We start from the raw sequence: 17,643 nt of genomic DNA, 5'->3' as shown, positions 1-17,643 counted from the left end.
TTTGTTTGTTTGTTTATTTATTTATTTATTTGACAGAGAGAGATCACAAGTAGGCAGAGAGGCAGGCAGAGAGAGAGAGAGAGAAGGAAGCAGGCTCCCTGCCGAGCAGAGAACCCGATGCGGGACTCGATCCGAGGACCCTGAGATCATGACCTGAGCCGAAGGCAGCGGCTTAACCCACTGAGCCACCCAGGCGCCCCCGAAAGTAGTTTTTTTGTTTGTTTTTTTTAGATTGTGATGAAAGAAAAACTCCCTAAGGAAGCCATTTTAGACTTCTTTCTAAGTCAGCATGACTGTATATAAACTTTGTTCAAACTGAAAGTCTGATTTATGGCCCACCACGCATGCATTGTGCACTTGCTTTGTGAATGAGTAGCCTAAAGGAAAACCATCTTGTCCTTGAGATATCAATCAGTGCTTCTACTCTCCAAATTCCTTGATGTTAAAACTTAGGATTTCTACCTATATGCTCATCTACAATTTTTTTGAGCTTTTGCAAGATGTAGAAAAGCACATTATCCTATAAAGACTGTTCGTTCTCTGGAGCACTTTGTTTCTCCTGAAGATCCTCTTTCCTGGACAGCTGTCCTAATTGGGGCTCTATTCTCTTCCATATTGGAGTTCTCTTTCTGGTAAATTTACATCACCAGTTGCTTCCAAAGATGATGAATTATCATTAGCAGTTGCAAAAGATTTTTATTAGAGCACTGAGATGCATACATTTTCATTGAGGTCAAATAACTATTCTAAATGATTTTCACTCACATTAAATCCTAAATTTTCCTGTACACGCAAAACAACACACACACAAAAGCAATAGCTGTGGATTTGCTCTTCTATTAGCAGCAGAGAAACTTCACTAAGGATTAGATGAAGGCTGTTTTAGGTCCATATTGTCAAAGGCTTACATAGAAAATGAACTAATTCTAATAACGATTTGATTTCTTCATCCATTTGAATCTGCCACCTCAAAATATGCCTCCTTGTCCTGGTCATTATTTTAATCTGGGTATTTTAAAGAAAACACAGACACAGAAGAAGATCTGAAAATTGAGTAGAAGTTATCCTTTTATAAGAGACATTTATATTCATAAGGGAAACCTCTGTTTGTAAGAGTGCCTCTGCCCCACCGCATGCCAGGAAAAGGGGAAGGACTCAACAGTCCAGAAATCTCAGTCTGAGTAACAGCTTCAGCCTTGTTTACTGGTCTTTTCCTGGTCATCTCTATAACTGACTCTCTACCCCCAAAATCTTCCTTTGTCTTGAGCTACAGATGGTATTTAAGCTGATGGCTTTGGCCATTTCAAGGGGTTACTCCCCACCTTGGAGTTATACAATAATTATTAAACTTTGGTCTGACTCCAGTTCATCTATTTTTGAAAAAATTTTTAAAAGATTTTATTTACTTATTTAACAAACAGAGATCACAAGTAGGCAGAGAGGCAGGCAGAGAGAGGAAGGGAAGCAGGCTTCCCGCTGAGCAGAGAGCCCAATGTGGGGTTCTATCCCAGGACCTGAAATGCCTTAGCCTGAGCCTAAGGCAGAGGCTTTAACCCACTGAGCCACGCAGGTGCCCCAGTTCATCTGTTTTAAATCAATTTAATTATTAGACCAGTCAAAGAATCTCAATAGTAGAAGTAAAATGTTCCTCTCTCCAGCACAGTAAAAGAATCCAAGTAAAGTTCATAATGCTCTATTTGACAATGTTAATGTAAAATTATTTAAAAAGGTCAATATCAAAGATAAAATTATTGGTTGCCTTAGTAATAATAAAAAGTGTAAATCTGGAAAAGGACAACATCTTGGTAAAGACAGGTAAGATTCCTATGAAGAAGTAACAGTTTTAAGTATTGCAAACAAATAACTCATAATTGTATCCAAACAAACTATAATATTCTGCTAATGAAAGAGGAAGTTGTAGTTTTAAAGTTTTAAAAGCCTTCATGAATATCAACAGTAGGTTAGTTTGGTAATCAATGCTTTTCTTTTCTTTTTTTTTTTAATTTTTTATTTTTTATAAACATATATTTTTATCCCCAGGGGTACAGGTCTGTGAATCACCAGGTTTACACACTTCACAGCACTCACCAAAGCACATACCCTCCCCAATGTCCATAATCCCACCCCCTTCTCCCAACCCCCCTCCCCCCAGCACCCCTCAGTTTGTTTTGTGAGATTAAGAGTCACTTATGGTTTGTTTCCCTCCCAATCCCATCTTGTTTCATTGATTCTTCTACCCACTTAAGCCCCCATGTTGCATCACCACTTCCTCATATCAGGGAGATCATATGATAGTTGTCTTTCTCTGCTTTTCTTTACCTCATAAATCACATCTGTTGTATTATTATCCTTGTGCCTTTGTATTGCTGGTTTTTAGGCTGTTAGTATACTGTTTTATATAACAAAGCACACACAAGAGATTTTCTTCTCTTTCTTGATTGGGCTACTACTCTGCCATGCTAGATTCTAAATCTTCCCTTCCCTACCCCCCAAACACACCTATGGTACTTCTGTGCAAACAGTACTCCTTTTCTCTACTCAAGGATTTTCCCATGATTTTACTCAGATTACTTCCACTCCTTCAACCCGACACACCAAGATGGGACTGCCATTTACAGTTCTTGGGAGATATGGCAAGATTTTGGCAATTCTATAGTTTCTCTTTTTTAATTTTCATAGAAAAGCTTCTAGGAACAGCAGTGTTAATGTTGGGGAACTTGAAAAAAAATAAGAAATCTGGCAAGTTACATAAGAATCATCTTAATCTTTTATTTATTTTCTTTTTCAATTAAAAAAAAGATTTTATTTATTTGACACACACAGAGAGACATAAACAGAGAGTAGTAGAAGGAGAGGAAGAAGCAGACATCCCCTGAGCAGGGAACCCAATGCTCTATCCCAGGACTCTGAGATCATGACCTGAGCTGGAGGCAGATGTTAATGACTGAGCCACCCAGGCACCCCATTTTTAAAAGTTTAAACAAGAAGTTGACCATCTCTAATTGCTGGTATTGAACTTGAATATACCAAGTGAGGTGTGAGAATGCTTTTTTTCTTAAGTTATTTTTGTTCATGGTGTTAGTATTAAAGACAGTAACATTGTGATGTGACACTAATAATAATAATTAAAGTGAGGAATATAGGATTTGTCACAGCACTCAGGATTTCCAGGGATCTTTTCCTGAGAGGTAGTCATATATTTTTCTCTCAGTCTTTTATTAAGTATTATAGTTAATACAAATATTTTCAAATAAAATTAGCTCACCCTTTCTTCACGCATTTCTCCTAAATGCTAAATTTGTTTTCATTTCTACTCTTTATTCTGGGTACTCTTCATGAGGCTAATGAAACAAGATCCCATAGGAGTTGAAGCCTATTCATATGAAGGAATTTCTGTAGTACCAGGGGTACTCAGCAACTCTTTGGTTAAACAAAGAATTGCATATTAAAACAAAACAAAACAGAAAGAACAATAAAAGATAGATTCAAGAGGTCAGATTCTACAAGATCTTTGATTTATAAACTTTGGCAAGCTTCTAATCCTTTTGAGTTTTTATTCCCTTATGTCTGGAAAGGTCTATAGGACACAATGTTTATCTTTCTCACAGGGATGTTTGGGTATTAAATGGAAGTGGTATATCTGATACCTGTTGTGCCCCTCCTTTATATGCTCATTCTCTCTGCGGATGCCCAGCACAGCTATAGTGAACAATTTCATCCAGACTCCAACTCTCTTTGCACAGAGTTTCTCCACACAAACACAGCATTTCCTTCACTTCTCTCCCTGAGCTTCTCTGAGATCACAGCCAGGAAAACAAATGGAACCCATGTGAATCCTCCTTTGTATACTGAATGTTCCAGGAAATTAACATACATCTGGCTACAACACTGAACCAATGAGAGGTGGAGCTGATGGATAAATGCTTCTGCCTGTTGATCAGATCCTGGAGTAAATAATTCCGAGAGTCATTCTAGAAGTCCCTAAAAAAAGCCAAGAAAGATTATGTTCCCATTGCCCACTGTAATCTTAACTAAAAAAATGTGTCCCTTTATGAGATTTTCCTCCCTGATTCTTTAACCTTCCATCATCTCCCAAACCTGCTCCCTGGGATCCTTAAACCAAGGAAACCACTTGCACCCAAGTTCTTGATTTTAGCTCTATTTTGGAGAGACAGCGATTGAGGCTAATATTAATAAGCATAAATGTTTGTTCAACACTGCTCATGTGTGTTGCTCTTAGCTTGAAAGGCTGAACCTTGGAGAAGCATCAGGAGGTTATTCACACTTCCTTAACCTTTCTTAGGTAGGTACTCCCTACCTAAGATTTTGAAACTCATATACGTTTATACATAAGGGTCAGGAACACACCACTTGTGGTAGGCAGGGATAGTGGCACTTAGACTAACCAACAAAGAGCATACATACCATCTATCCTGGGAGCTAAAGCTCATCTTTTCTCTGCTGAAAATCCACTCAGATGCTAGACTCTGAAGTGCGTGTCTATTGATGTATAACTTTACCTTATAAATTATATCATATTCTTGTCTGCATTTCTAGTTTATGTACCAATTTGTTTTCCTTTATCAGCAAAATTCATGACCTTTATTCTCAGCTGTGTCACTGACGTTGAGACATGCAAAATATGGACCTTCAGGAAATGAATATTCCCCAACAGGAAACATAAAGAATGTCAACAGATATTTCTTCAAATCTATCATATTGTGTGTCCAAACCCAGTCCCAGAGTTGTATTGACCTTTACAAAAATCTCCCAAATCCATGAAGCACAAAACTATAGGCAAATAATAATAATAATAATAAAAAGAAGATCAACAATATATTTGAGTGCCAGCTTACGAAAATTTATTAGATTAAAACGTTAATTTTTAGTTACTTTTCAATGAAAATCCAATAGCATATATTCCATCAATTGTACAGAATTTAGTTCATTTGAGATTATTCATTAAGTTCAGTTGTCCAAAGTTCAGTGCTACAAGAAACTTATGATTTAGGAATAGAATAATAGTAGTAAATGGTGGAGTTGAAAATGATGGCTGTATAAGTAGAGACTTTTATTTCAATACTCAAACGCATCTGGACCCTCAAAAAGTTGCTCTATAAAAGCCAGATCCACAGAGTGGCCTGTAACACAATGACTGGTAGCTCCTAGAGGTGAAGTAGGTTGGGTGGCAGAATCTGGATCCATAGCCCAGAGAAGGGAAGCCACAGATTCTAAAACCCAGGGGTCTAAAGCCCAGTGAGTAGCAGCTTCTGGATCCATAGCCCAGGGAACGGTAGCTGCTGGACCCAATGCCCACAGACCCGGGGTAAGCAGTCCAGCAGGGACTACAGAGCGAGGAGGTCCTCGGGCGGTAGCAGAATGTCTGGCAAGGTCTGGACACCATGCAGGATGTCTGGCATCTGGTGGGCTCATAGCAGGTCTCCTGACAGCCACTGGAGAGGGAGGAGCCAAGCTGGCAGGTGCTAGGAGAGCAGAGGTCAGTGCGGTAGACCAGGTTGCTGGGGTAAGAGCCACAGGAGGATCCTGGGTAGCGCAGGTAGCCTCCAAGGGAGCGGGAGGAGAAGGTTCCAGAGCAGCAGCTGTAGGACATGTTGGCAGGAGATGTGAGTTCAGCTGAGTGACGGTGAGGAGATTCTGTGTTTGAATTTCATCTCTGGACTGGGGTGTTTATATACTCTCAGCCACAGGTGTGGCACACTACAGAATCATGGTTCCTATGTTAGATCTGCTCTTTTGCATATGTGTAACTCAATAATATCCTTTGTAATTGCAGTTGAATAGTTTCCTACATTTGGATTTATGGGTGCTATAATTTTGGTGTTACAGTCAAAGCCAATGAACTGCTGCTCCTATGTCAGAAATGCCATGACTGTTTGACATTAATGTTCATCCCATCATGATGAGGAAACACCACAGCCAGGAGAGCTTTTCCTTGGGCTTACGTTATCTGCAACGGCGTCCTGTGTATCAACATCTTTCCGCCTGAATGGAGACTTCCTGGAATGATCCAACTTGTCACCGTACTCTACAAGCTCCAAAATTATGTGCTGGTAATTTGTTATGGCTGCAATAGAGAAAGAATGCATCAAGTAGTGGTTACCCAGTGTGTCTCTTATCCAGTGAAGAGAGAACAAAAATATATAAAACAAAGAGAGAGATAGCTAGACACTGACAGACACATGGCCACGTATCTAAAGAAAAGGTGACAACACAAGGGCTCAGCTGAAGCAATCCCAAAGAAGGTCAATGTAGACCCATTTCTAGGCAGTCAAGAGGAAAACACTAGTGTGCTGACGGCAGGGGATAGCTGAAAGAGAATAGCAGAAACAGAGTTTTCAGCCTTTTTTCTGGTGTAATCCTAAATGATGATCTGTTCCATCCCAATGTCTTTAGAATTAGAACCTTTCAAATTTAGTATTTTTTTAAAAGATTTTATTTGTTTATTTTACAGAGAGAGACAGAGAGGTCACAAGTAGGCAGAGAGGCAGGCAGAGAGAGAGGGAGAAGCAGGCTCCCCGCCAAGGAGAGAGCCCGATGTGGGGCTCGATCCCAGGACCCTGGGATCATGACCTGGGCCGAAGGCAGAGGCTTAACCCACTGAGCCACCCAGGCGCCCCCTCAAATTTAGTATTTTTATGAGGAGTGATGTATTATCCATTTTATCATCTACATTTATAAATATCCAGGGCTTCTAACATTTTAGAAAGTTTTAGTTTTTCACTACTCGGGTTTCGAATGATTTTCTGGCAATTCCACAACCTGGGACCACCCTTCATTTTCCTACCTAAATGTTTCTTTTCCAGGTCTCTTTTCCTCTGGGGGTACATGAATCTGTTTCTCTTTCTCTCCTTTTTCTCTATCTGTCCCCCTACCATTTTTCATTCTTGTTTTTTTCTGTGTTTAAATTTGATTTTCTCCATTTTTCTTGTCTCCTCCTCCTCCTCCTTCTTCTTCTTCGCCATTGCTTAACTACAGATTCCATTTTTTTAAAATGTTGATAATTTATCATATTCTTACAGTGTAACCGGCTGCTTTCTAAGTTCAATGTTAAAATAAAATCAGTGAAAAAACAAATAAAATAAGGGTGCCAGGGTTGCTCAGTCGGTTAAGCACCTGACTCTTGGTTTGGGCTTAGATCATGCTCTCAGGGTCATGGGATCAAGCCCCATGTCAAGCTTCACCCTAGGTATGGTGGCTGCTTAAGATTTTCTCTCTCTCTCTCCCCTTTGCACCACCCGCTCTCTCTAAAAGTTAACTAATTACTTGATTAAAATCAGCTAAATAATATTCTAGGCCTGGGAGAATGTACTATTATGGTTGATGGCAAAATTTTATTTTACCAATAAAACCATAATAAACTCACAACAATAATGTTAAAAGTATTGAATTCTTTCAATAAAATTTATAGCAGTTTTAAAAGAAACATTGTAGACTTTCTAGAAGGAAGAGAACTGAGAAAAGATGTAAATGAACCCAATTCAAATACCTACTTTGTGAGTCCTTGATTTTTCTGTTCATCAAAATCAGAATTTCTCCTTGCTTTTTGTCTGGCTCAGCAAGTAGGTAAAGGGTCCTATTGACACAATACTGCGGATGTTATGATTTCCCCAAGTTTTCTGTTTTCAAACACAATTCCTTAAAATAAATTTGGTCAGAGAGTACAAGATTTCAGTCATGTAGGATGAATAAATTCTGGGGTTCCAATATACAATATGGTAGTTGCAGTTAGTAAAACTACTAATACCACTTATATATACTTAAAATTTGCTAAGAAAGGTGTTCTTAAGTGTTTTAACCCCCCATGCAAAAATTATAACCATGTGAAATGGTGAATATTTTATTAGTTTGATTTTGATAATCATTTCATGATGTAGACTTATGTCTAAACATCACATTGTATACCTTAAATACATATAAGCTGTCATTTATACTTTAATAAAGCTGGAAAAAACAAAATAATATTGAAGGTAAAACTTATGGGTTAAAAGAGGAGTATAGGTTTATGAGGTAAACCATGAAGTTTAGTGAATTTGTTTTCAATTACCCTAGGTGCCTCGTATAAGGATCATTCTCTGACAAGAGGTATTTTTCTCTTCTCTTTACCTCTAAATTTCTGAAGCTTCATCCACATTAAGTTAGTATTAATTTCAAAAAGATTTGTTAATTCCCCACCTGTAGACTAATTCATTAACCTTAGACCCAGTGAATATACTGTTTGTTCTATATAGCATAGAGCTCCACCATTTTTTGAACTGATTTATTTCTCAACAACTAAAATTGAGATATTTCACATAGAATTAATCACTCTGGGCTGTGCACCCAGTGACATCTAGTCTTTTTTTTTTTTTTTTTCTTTAAGATTTTATTTATTTATTTGACAGACAGAGATCACAAATAGGCAGAGAGGCAGACAGAGAGCAGGGGGGAAGCAGGTCACCACCGAGCAGAGAACCCAGTTTGGGGCTCGATCCTAGGACCCTGGGATCATGACCTGAGCTGAAGGCAGAAGTTTTAACCCATTGAGCCACCCAGGTGCCTGACATCTAGTCTTGCTATTGCAAAGTCCCATCACTAGGCTATGAACAAAATTGTTTTGATATTTGAGTCATGTTTCCAACAGAATCTCATCCACAGTTGAAAGTCGTAACTTTGGGCACCCACCTGCTGCTATTCTTCAAATTGCATAACAGGCTGGAGATCTTTCTTTTACTAATTATCTAGGTTAGACATCCAATAAGCAAAAGCTAATACTTTTAAGTTAAAGATTCCAATACTATATATTATTATTTATAGTGACAAAACGTGTTATTATCCAACATAGATTAAAGACTTTTGAATTCTGTATTCTTGAAAATATATTTGTTGTACAAAGATATCATGGCTGCTTTTCTTAAATGTGCTACATGAAATATTAAAGCACATTTCTCTCTGTAATATATTCTTGGTATATCTCCCTAGGGATCATTTCATTTAAATTTTATAAGGTGGAGAAACACTGAAGATTTCTCAATAAACATATCAGTGAGGTATCCGAGTATGTATCTTTTTTTTCCTATAAATTATCCAGAAACAATGGTTGAGAACATGAGTTCAAATGGACGTTATTTATTTTGGAGGGGATACCAGTAATTACATGCAGGGGAATGGGGAAATATGGCAGACAATGGAAGGAAGGCAATGCAGGGTGCATTACTAAGCCAGACACCACTGCAAACAACTGAAACCCAATACTAATGGAGAATTCCCCACACAGGGTGCAGCAAGCCCTTGTGGAATGAAAAAGTCCTTGGGCAGAATTTTATAGATACTCTCCAGTAATCAGTACACTTCAGAGTTTACGGATGATTACCCAGGGATGTAGGCTGAGTGTGACAGCTTCTGTTGGGAATGAGGTATTACTAGAAAAGCAGAGATACAATAAATAGGGAAAGGAATAAGATAAGATTTGGAAGTATAAATGGGAAAAGAAAAGCAGAAAGTTGTGAAGTCACATAGTGAATTCAGGTCATATTGTGACGCAATGTAAAGCAGATAAGGTATGGAATAGGAGACAGGTTTGGAAAGAAAGGCTGAAGACCCACAACTGTGGCATTTGAGTTTCCTGAAATTTGGAAGGTGTCATCTATTACCAGTGAAACCACTACAACAGGACTTTTCAATGGCTACCTTCACTGTGGCTCCTCACTTAATTTGAATCATTCCCTTGTATTTTTAAAACAAGTACATCTTTCAAAATTATGTAAAACTAACAAGTTAACATTACTTAAAACAGTGAACCCTTCTGCTCAGTGAGAATAGAAACTCCAGTGAAAATACATCATCATCATCACCTCTGTTTGGAGACTTCAGAGAAATACCGAAGTATTTCAGAGTCCCGAAGGTACTATATGGGCCAGAACTTAAGTCAAAAGAGATAAGCTTCCATCTGGAGTTGCTATTCTCTTAAAATTACATGTTGATTTTGAAAGTAGTGACCGAGAGGCTAAGAGAATTCCATAAACTCAGTGGGCTTAAGAAATAAAATTGGAATTCAGCAACTATCAGAGTTGAGATCATGGCAAATATCCCAGACCTTAGAGAGCCAATTCCTAGAAGTAAAATTGAAGTGCTAATAAGCAGCTTTTCATAAGGACTGAAGCCCAGTTTTGAATTATCTCAATCCTTGATTGGATTAAAGTGATCTAGGATGCTGGTGACCTTATTTTAGCAGCCTGCCTGAAACATAAGTAAATTCTTTCTGGAGGAAAGTAAATCATTCTAAGATGTATGTGTGTGTGCGTTTCATATATATTTCTACTACTCTCAAAATATAGTAGGAATATGAGAAAAAATAAGATTGAAACAAAAGAGAACACCAGAAAATAGAATCTGAAATACATGGTCCATGTGCCAAAATCAGGCATTAAAATACCTTTGTGAAGATTTTAACCTATTAGGAAATAGGAAGATATTATCAAGGAATAATTATATTTAAAGAAATGAAGATATGTTTGATAACTTTGACAGAAAACTGAAAGCAATGCAACAGAACCTCATTGAAATTTTGGAAATTAACAATATACTAACTGATCCATAAAATTTAATTGATCTCCTTTTTTCAGGAGATGAAACAGAGCTGAACAGACAATTAATGAATTGGGGGATGGAATAGGAAGAAATTCCCAAAGTTAAGCATAAAGAGATTAAAAGAATGAAAACAAAGAAAAGAGTATAAAAGGCATATGTAACATTATTTAATAGTGTATTTTGCTTATAGTTAGAATTTCAGAAAAGGGGAGATGAGAATGAGATAGAAACAGCATTTGAAGAGACTATGGTTAAAAATTTACCCAAATTGATGAAAGGCATGAGTAGAGTTGGTTTGACACCAAGATGGAATGAAAGGCACAAGGATTTACCCAGGAAATGTCTGTGAGAGAAGAGTTGGAGGAGAGGGTGAAGAAGGCTAGGAGAGCTGTTAGACTGGGTAAAATAATCTGACCACAGTGCCTGAGGCAGCCACACAGACTAGTCCTAACTCCCTGGGGCCATTGGTGAATCCTCAGTCATTGGCTATCAGAGAAGTTCCAGGTGTCCCAGTTGGCTATCAGAGAAGTTTCATGTGTCCCAGGACAGAATTTATCTAATGTCTCTGCCGCACATGGCGTCCTTGGTCAACTCAACCTCCTCCAGTTGAAGATCTGAGAAGGGAAGTCTCAGAGTTGATATGCATATGGAGAGAATCTGTTAAGATTACAGGCCTCATATCAAACACACTGAACCTAAAACCCAATTATTTCCTTCCCTCCTTTCTATATTGTTTAGCTTTTTGGTTCTCTTCCTAAGGCCCCTGATTGATCTCTACTTGTGACTCTGTCTTGGTTCTGTCCTTCACTGTAAGCACGTCTCCAAATAAATGTCCAGGTTACTCTCTGGCTTTGACCATCAGTGATATGTATCAGCTGACATTTTTGGCCCTTTCCATTGCATCTGGGACATACTATGTAATAGAATGTGGATATAGTTGGACAATAATTTTGGAAAATGAGAAAACATGGTGACAGGTAAGGTCAGTATTTAGTCTGTTCCTACTAAAGCCAAAATCGTACATCTGATCAATTGACAAAGCAGAAAAATAGTTATATTTCATTTCTTGCCATTTGAGAAAAGTATGTGCCCCATTACTGCCAGGAATAAAACACACGAAGGTTATGGCAAGAGGAAAAGAAGGGCTTTCCTGGCTGAGATGAACATTAATGTCAAACAGTCACAGCATTTTTTACATAGGAGCTGTTCACTACCTTTGGCTGTAATTCCAAAATTATAGCACCCATAAATAGAAGATATGGAAACTCTTTAGCCGTAATTACAGAGATTACTGAGTTACACATATGCAAATGAGGGTGTACAAATGTGTAAAGAATGACCATGCAGGTTACCACACCTGTGGCTGAGAGTATATAAACACCCCAGTCCAGAGATGAAATTCAAACACAGAATCTCCTCACCGTCACTCAGCTGAACCCACATCTCCTGCCAACATGTCCTACAGCTGCTGCTCTGGAACCTTCTCCTCCCGCTCCCTTGGAGGCTACCTGCGCTACCCAGGATCCTCCTGTGGCTCTTACCCCAGCAACCTGGTCTACCACACTGACCTCTGCTCTCCTAGCACCTGCCAGCTGGGCTCCTCCCTCTCCAGTGGCTGTCAGGAGACCTGCTATGAGCCCACCAGATGCCAGACATCCTGCATGGTGTCCAGACCTTGCCAGACATTCTGCTACCGCCCGAGGACCTCCTCGCTCTGTAGTCCCTGCTGGACTGCTTACCCCGGGTCTGTGGGCATTGGGTCCAGCAGCTACCGTTCCCTGGGCTATGGATCCAGAAGCTGCTACTCACTGGGTTGTGGATCCCAGGGCTTCAGACCCCTGGGATTTAGAGTCTATGCCTTCCCTTCCTTGAGCTATGGATACAGTTTCTGTCACCCAACTTATTTTCCTTCTAAGAGTTTCCATTCATCTTGTTACTGGCCAGACTGTAGATCACGCTTCTATTGATTAGCATGTTGAAGAGCGAAATCCATTTGGGAAATGCATATTCTGTCCTGAGATTACCTACTGTCTTAATTTCTTCCATTAAAATGTATCTAATATTCCCTAATCACCAGTAGCTTTGGCTAGTAACTTTACCTCACCAGTAACTTTACCTCACCAGCCCTCAAAACTGGCTGATAGAGCTCTGTTAAACTATGATTAATGAGTAATTCAAATTGTATTGTTGATAGAAGTTATGGTTTGCATTGCATTTCTCCCCAAAATAGATGGAAAATCAAATTATTTTATTTTAATAAAATCTTTATTCTGCTACCCAAATATGTTGTTAATATTTTTATTTATTAGTAGTGTGTCAACTAGGATTTGTGTTATCAAGGCTTTTGTTAATGGGCTTTGGAAAGCTCAGGTTTTAACAGCCATGCACTAATTTTTGTTGGGTTTGAGTATTTCCTCCTATTTAAGCAGTTCCTTGGATGCCTACATTTTCGCGGAATAGCCTTTTTCTCATTGAAATCCCAGGGGTTTGAGTATCTTATTCACACAATGAATATAAACTATGCATACAAAGACATAATAAAGACATTATGGATCAGAGCAATTTGAGGAGTGTAAGAACAAAGTTTAGACTTACATGCTGAGGTCTATACATGCAGGTTATTCAAATGGAAGACTGGTGTGTGGGTGTAATATTTTAGAGAAAGAACACCTATGAGCTTTAGCTAATCAAAGTGAAAGGATGCCACATATTTATTTTAATTGACTAAATCCCTGTACTCCAATTACTATTCTCAATCCATTTGTGTAAGAACAACTTAGATGGGAACAAACTTAGCTGGGAAGGAACTAGACTCAGCAGGTGTAAAGTTGCACCTGTGTTCTTTGCCAACATATACACTGAATCTAACTAAATGAGAATCTTTTCTAAAAGAGAAACTTTAAATATCATTGAAAATTATTGCTTCTGCTGTATATTTAAATAAAATTGGGTATCCTTTATTTACACCATTCTTCTCTTCTACACTGGAGTGTTATAAATGCAAGGTGCTAACATGTAACATAGAAACTAACCATATAGTAGATGATAGAGATACCATAACATACTAACATAGCATGATAATAACCAGAGACATGATATTCATATAGAACAACTAGTGTTTAAATATTTTCCCCTAGTCTTTATTTTATAAGATCCTCAAACATCCCTGAAATTAGGAAATGGAATGCAGAGTACTTGAAACTTGGATACAACCCAGTCTGCCAAGTTTATCCCAGTATATCTCACCATGTTTTCTTGATTTCCTCCTTAACTACTGACATAGTAATATATGAAATATAAAAGGAGTGAGAGGGGCCATTAATTAAATCTACTTACTCCACAGAGGGGGAAAGTGAAAGCTAGAGGTCAGATAGAATTTTACAGGATTACACAGCAAGTTATTAGTAGAATTATTAGGAGAGTTGCTTTATCCTATGCATTCTCTCCAATTCTCTCTCCCCTCATATGCTCCCTCTCTTCCTCATCTTTCGTTCCCTCTTCCTCCTCCTCCACTATGTTGAGAAAAAAGTCATGACACATAGCTAAAGGAAAACATAAAGGAATAATGGAAGGAGATTTGGGGAAAATTTCATTAGCCATTGTGCTATAAAATTTAAAATAGTCAACACTTCTGTAAACAGTCCTGCTCATGAATTTTAATGATCCCAGTTGGTCTCATGCCCATTATCCTCAACCAAGGGAAAGAGTCCAATTTCGTACCCCAAAACGTAAGCAATGGCAGAGTAGTCATGAAGAGCAGCTGGAGCTTTTTGGCTAACCTGAAGCCACGTCTGTTAATGTCTCCAGATTTTACATGTCGGAATGGAAAATTTTCTGGCTTTCAGAAATATATTAGTGTCTTAGCTTTCCTGTTATTGATAAAACAAATTACATCAAAATCAGTGGTTTAAACAATACAAATTTATTATCTTACAGTTCTGTAGGTCAAAAGTCAGATATAGTCTCATTGGGCTAAAATCAACATGCTGACAGTGCTATATTTCTTTCCAGAGGCTCTAGTAGGGAAATCTACTTTCTTGCCTTCTTTAGCTTCTGGAGGCCAGCTGCATTTCTTAGCCCACATTCCCCTTCTTCTGCCTTCAGAGCCAGCAATGATGGGTCAAGTCGATCTTGCTCTATATCACTCTGACCACAACCCTTATGCCTCTTTTTAAGGATGCTTAAGATTATGTTGTGTCCACCTGCTAATCTCCCTACTTTATTTTATTTTTTTAAAAGATTTTATTTATTTATTTGACAGAAAGAGATGACAAGTAGGCAGAGAGGTAGGCAGAGAGAGAGCGGGGGAATCAGCCTCCCCGCAGAGCAGAGAGCCCAATGTGGGGTTTGACCCCAGGACCCCGGGATCATGACCTGAGCCGAAGGCAGAGGCTTTAACCAACTGAGCCACCCAGGTGCCCCAATCTTCCTATTTTAAGGTCAACTGATTAGCCCCTTTAATTCCATCTGCTACTTTAATAACCCTTTTTACATAAAGTAACATATTCATAAATTCTGAGGTTTAAGATATGCCTATGTTGGAGAGATCATTATTCTGCCTGCCAACACTAGTGAACAAGCCAATTTACTAGAAAACAACAACAAAAACCCAACCAAACCAAAAAACGAAACAAACCAAAACACCTCAAAGACTGATTGACTGATTGACAAAACACCTCAAAAAAAGAAAAAAAAAAACAAAAAAACAAAAAACGTGGTGAAATGCTCATGAACAGAGAGAGCAAAATTCAACGGGAGAACAACAAACTTGCAATACCAGGGCTACATATGAAGTTACAGTATCTCATTTCATGTTGGTAGCCAGGAGAAGAAAACTCCAATATTTTACAAGAAATGTGACTCCTGAGCTGATGTCTTGCCATGCTTATTCAAGAAACTACCCCTTCATATTTTAGTACAGTTAATTGTGATCTTCCAGTTTTCACCAAATTAACTCCACTCCACACAATGAACAAAAGCCCCGCTAGTACTTGTTTGGCTTCTTCCTGCTGCATTGTTTGACAGATGCCTAACACCTTGGATTTTGAACCTCAGGGTTTAGGTCCCACGCTTCTGCCACCCCACAACTATAATTCCAGAAGCTGCTGATTCTCTGTCTGCCAACTGGTTCCCAATTCTGACTTCTAAGAATAAGTGTGACCAGTTTCCCGGGAAATATGCCAATGAATCATTCCTAGGCACTTGATCTCAACAATTTCTATTTATTATTGTTTATCTTATTAGTGATTACAGATACTATCCTCCCCAACTTCCTGCCCTCATGTTTGTTTGTTTGTTTCTCATTAGTTATGGCTCAGAACACATTGTCGAATTTTTTTTTTTAAGATTTTATTCATTTATTTGACAGACAGACAGAGATCACAAGTAGGCAGAGAGACAGGCAGAGAGAGAGAGGAGGAAGCAGACTCCTCGCAGAGCAGAGAGCCAAATGCGGGACTCAATCCCAGGACCCTGGGATCATGACCTGAGCTGAAGGCAGAGGCTTAACCCACTGAGCCACGCAGGCATCCCTTATTATCAAATATTTTGTTAGTACCATCAGTTTTCACATTTTCACTGAGCCTTTAACATGAGTCAGAATCCATGGAATGGAAATGTGTTATTGAATGTATTCTTAAAAATAAGATTATATTTGTGTATTACTGCATAATTTAAAATCTATTAAGGAAATGCTCTAACCGGTCTGAAAATCAAAGATAGAAAACAAGCACTAACTAAATAATTATTTAATTACAGTAATAATGAGCTATTAATGAGTTTTTGATACTAAAATAACATCAAGACAAACTCACCAAGTCTTAGAAGTCAAGTAAATTTTCCCAGAGGAATAGTATTTGGAATAGGTTGGAAGAGTAAGTAGAGAGGATGGATAGGTAGGGTTTGGAGAAGTATTTTTAGGACCCAAGTCTTGAGATGTGCATCATAAAACTGAAAGGCATTTTGTCTTTTCAGTGAGAGAAAATGAAAAAAATTACTTGAAATTAGGTCAGAAAGATTTGAGGGCCATTTTTTTTTTTAGGCTTTCAGTGGTTTGGTTTAGGATTGGATTTTCTTCAGAAAACAATGAAAGCCACTGAATGATTTTAGGCAGAGTTATAAAATTGTCTGATTTGTTAGTTTTTTGAAATAATCTTTGTTATCCAGTTAATATTCACACAAAGTGAAATGAACAGATTTTAAGGGTAAAGTTCGATGTTTTTGACAAATATATACACCTATGTTGCAACTACCCGATCATATATAGACCATTTTTCCTCCTCAGATAGTACCCTCATGCTTCTTTTAAATCAATCTCTGCCAGCTCAAGGCAACTACTGTAATGATTTCTATCATCATAAAATGATTTTGCCTCTAAAATTTCATAAAAATTAGACCATACAGTATGTTCTTAGGTGTATCCCACTTTTCTCATTTAACATAATGTTCTTGAGATTCCCCATGGTGCTTATGTTTTACTCATTTTATTTCTGTGCAATGGTCCCTTGTGGGAATAGATGATGATGTGTGTATTCCTTCACCTGTGGATGGATATTAAGTTGTTTCAAGATTAAAGGAAACTTTTCTTAATCAATATATCTGCAATTGAACATCAATTCTTCCAGTCTTTTTGTGGACATATGTTGTTAGTGTTTTTGTGTTTGTTTATTTTTTGAAATTCAAATGGAATTTCTGGGTCATAGAGTGAGTATAAGTTTAACTTCATAGAAATTTCTGAAATTTTCAATGTTGATTTTATCATTTTACTCTACCATCACTGATGCCCTGGATTTCTGGGAGCTCCACATTCTCATCAACATTGGTATCATCTTTCTCTTAACCATTTGCTGAATGAGAGTGGTATCTCGTTGTGATTTTAAGTTTCTTTTTTTGTGTGTGTGATTTTAAGTTTCACTTGCTTGGTGAAAAATGATTTTGAACAACTTTTCTTGTGCTCATTGGTTATTCTCTTGACTTCTTTAAGGCAGTGTTTATTCACATTTTTCTATATATATATGTATATATACATGTGTGTGTATATATATATACATTTACATA

At 38.0% G+C, this 17,643-nt stretch overlaps 2 protein-coding genes across 2 annotated transcripts; one reads left to right on the top strand and one right to left on the bottom strand.

Moving 5' to 3' along the window:
* Positions 1-5,101: 5,101 nt before the first annotated feature.
* Positions 5,102-5,662, bottom strand: LOC132010641 (keratin-associated protein 13-1-like). The gene has a single exon (XM_059388385.1). It carries the CDS (start codon positions 5,609-5,611, stop codon positions 5,102-5,104), a length of 510 nt encoding a protein of 169 aa, XP_059244368.1. The 5' UTR covers positions 5,612-5,662.
* A 6,328-nt stretch (positions 5,663-11,990) lies between these two features.
* Positions 11,991-12,554, top strand: LOC132010303 (keratin-associated protein 13-1-like). Its single transcript, XM_059388200.1, has one exon. The coding sequence runs from the start codon at positions 12,042-12,044 to the stop codon at positions 12,552-12,554; it is 513 nt and encodes a 170-aa protein (XP_059244183.1). The 5' UTR covers positions 11,991-12,041.
* Positions 12,555-17,643: the final 5,089 nt, after the last annotated feature.

This window comes from Mustela nigripes, chromosome 2 (assembly GCF_022355385.1).
Source record: "Mustela nigripes isolate SB6536 chromosome 2, MUSNIG.SB6536, whole genome shotgun sequence".
Classification (NCBI taxonomy): Eukaryota; Metazoa; Chordata; class Mammalia; order Carnivora; family Mustelidae; genus Mustela; species Mustela nigripes.
The sequence above is the reverse complement of the archived record's forward strand: the minus strand, read 5'-3'. Positions and strand labels throughout refer to the sequence as shown.

What these genes read in the sequence shown, in the direction of transcription:
- LOC132010303 (XM_059388200.1), top strand. Translation starts at nt 12,042, where the DNA reads ATGTCCTACAGCTGCTGCTCTGGAACCTTCTCCTCCCGCTCCCTTGGA.
- LOC132010641 (XM_059388385.1), bottom strand. Translation starts at nt 5,611, where the DNA reads ATGTCCTACAGCTGCTGCTCTGGAACCTTCTCCTCCCGCTCCCTTGGA.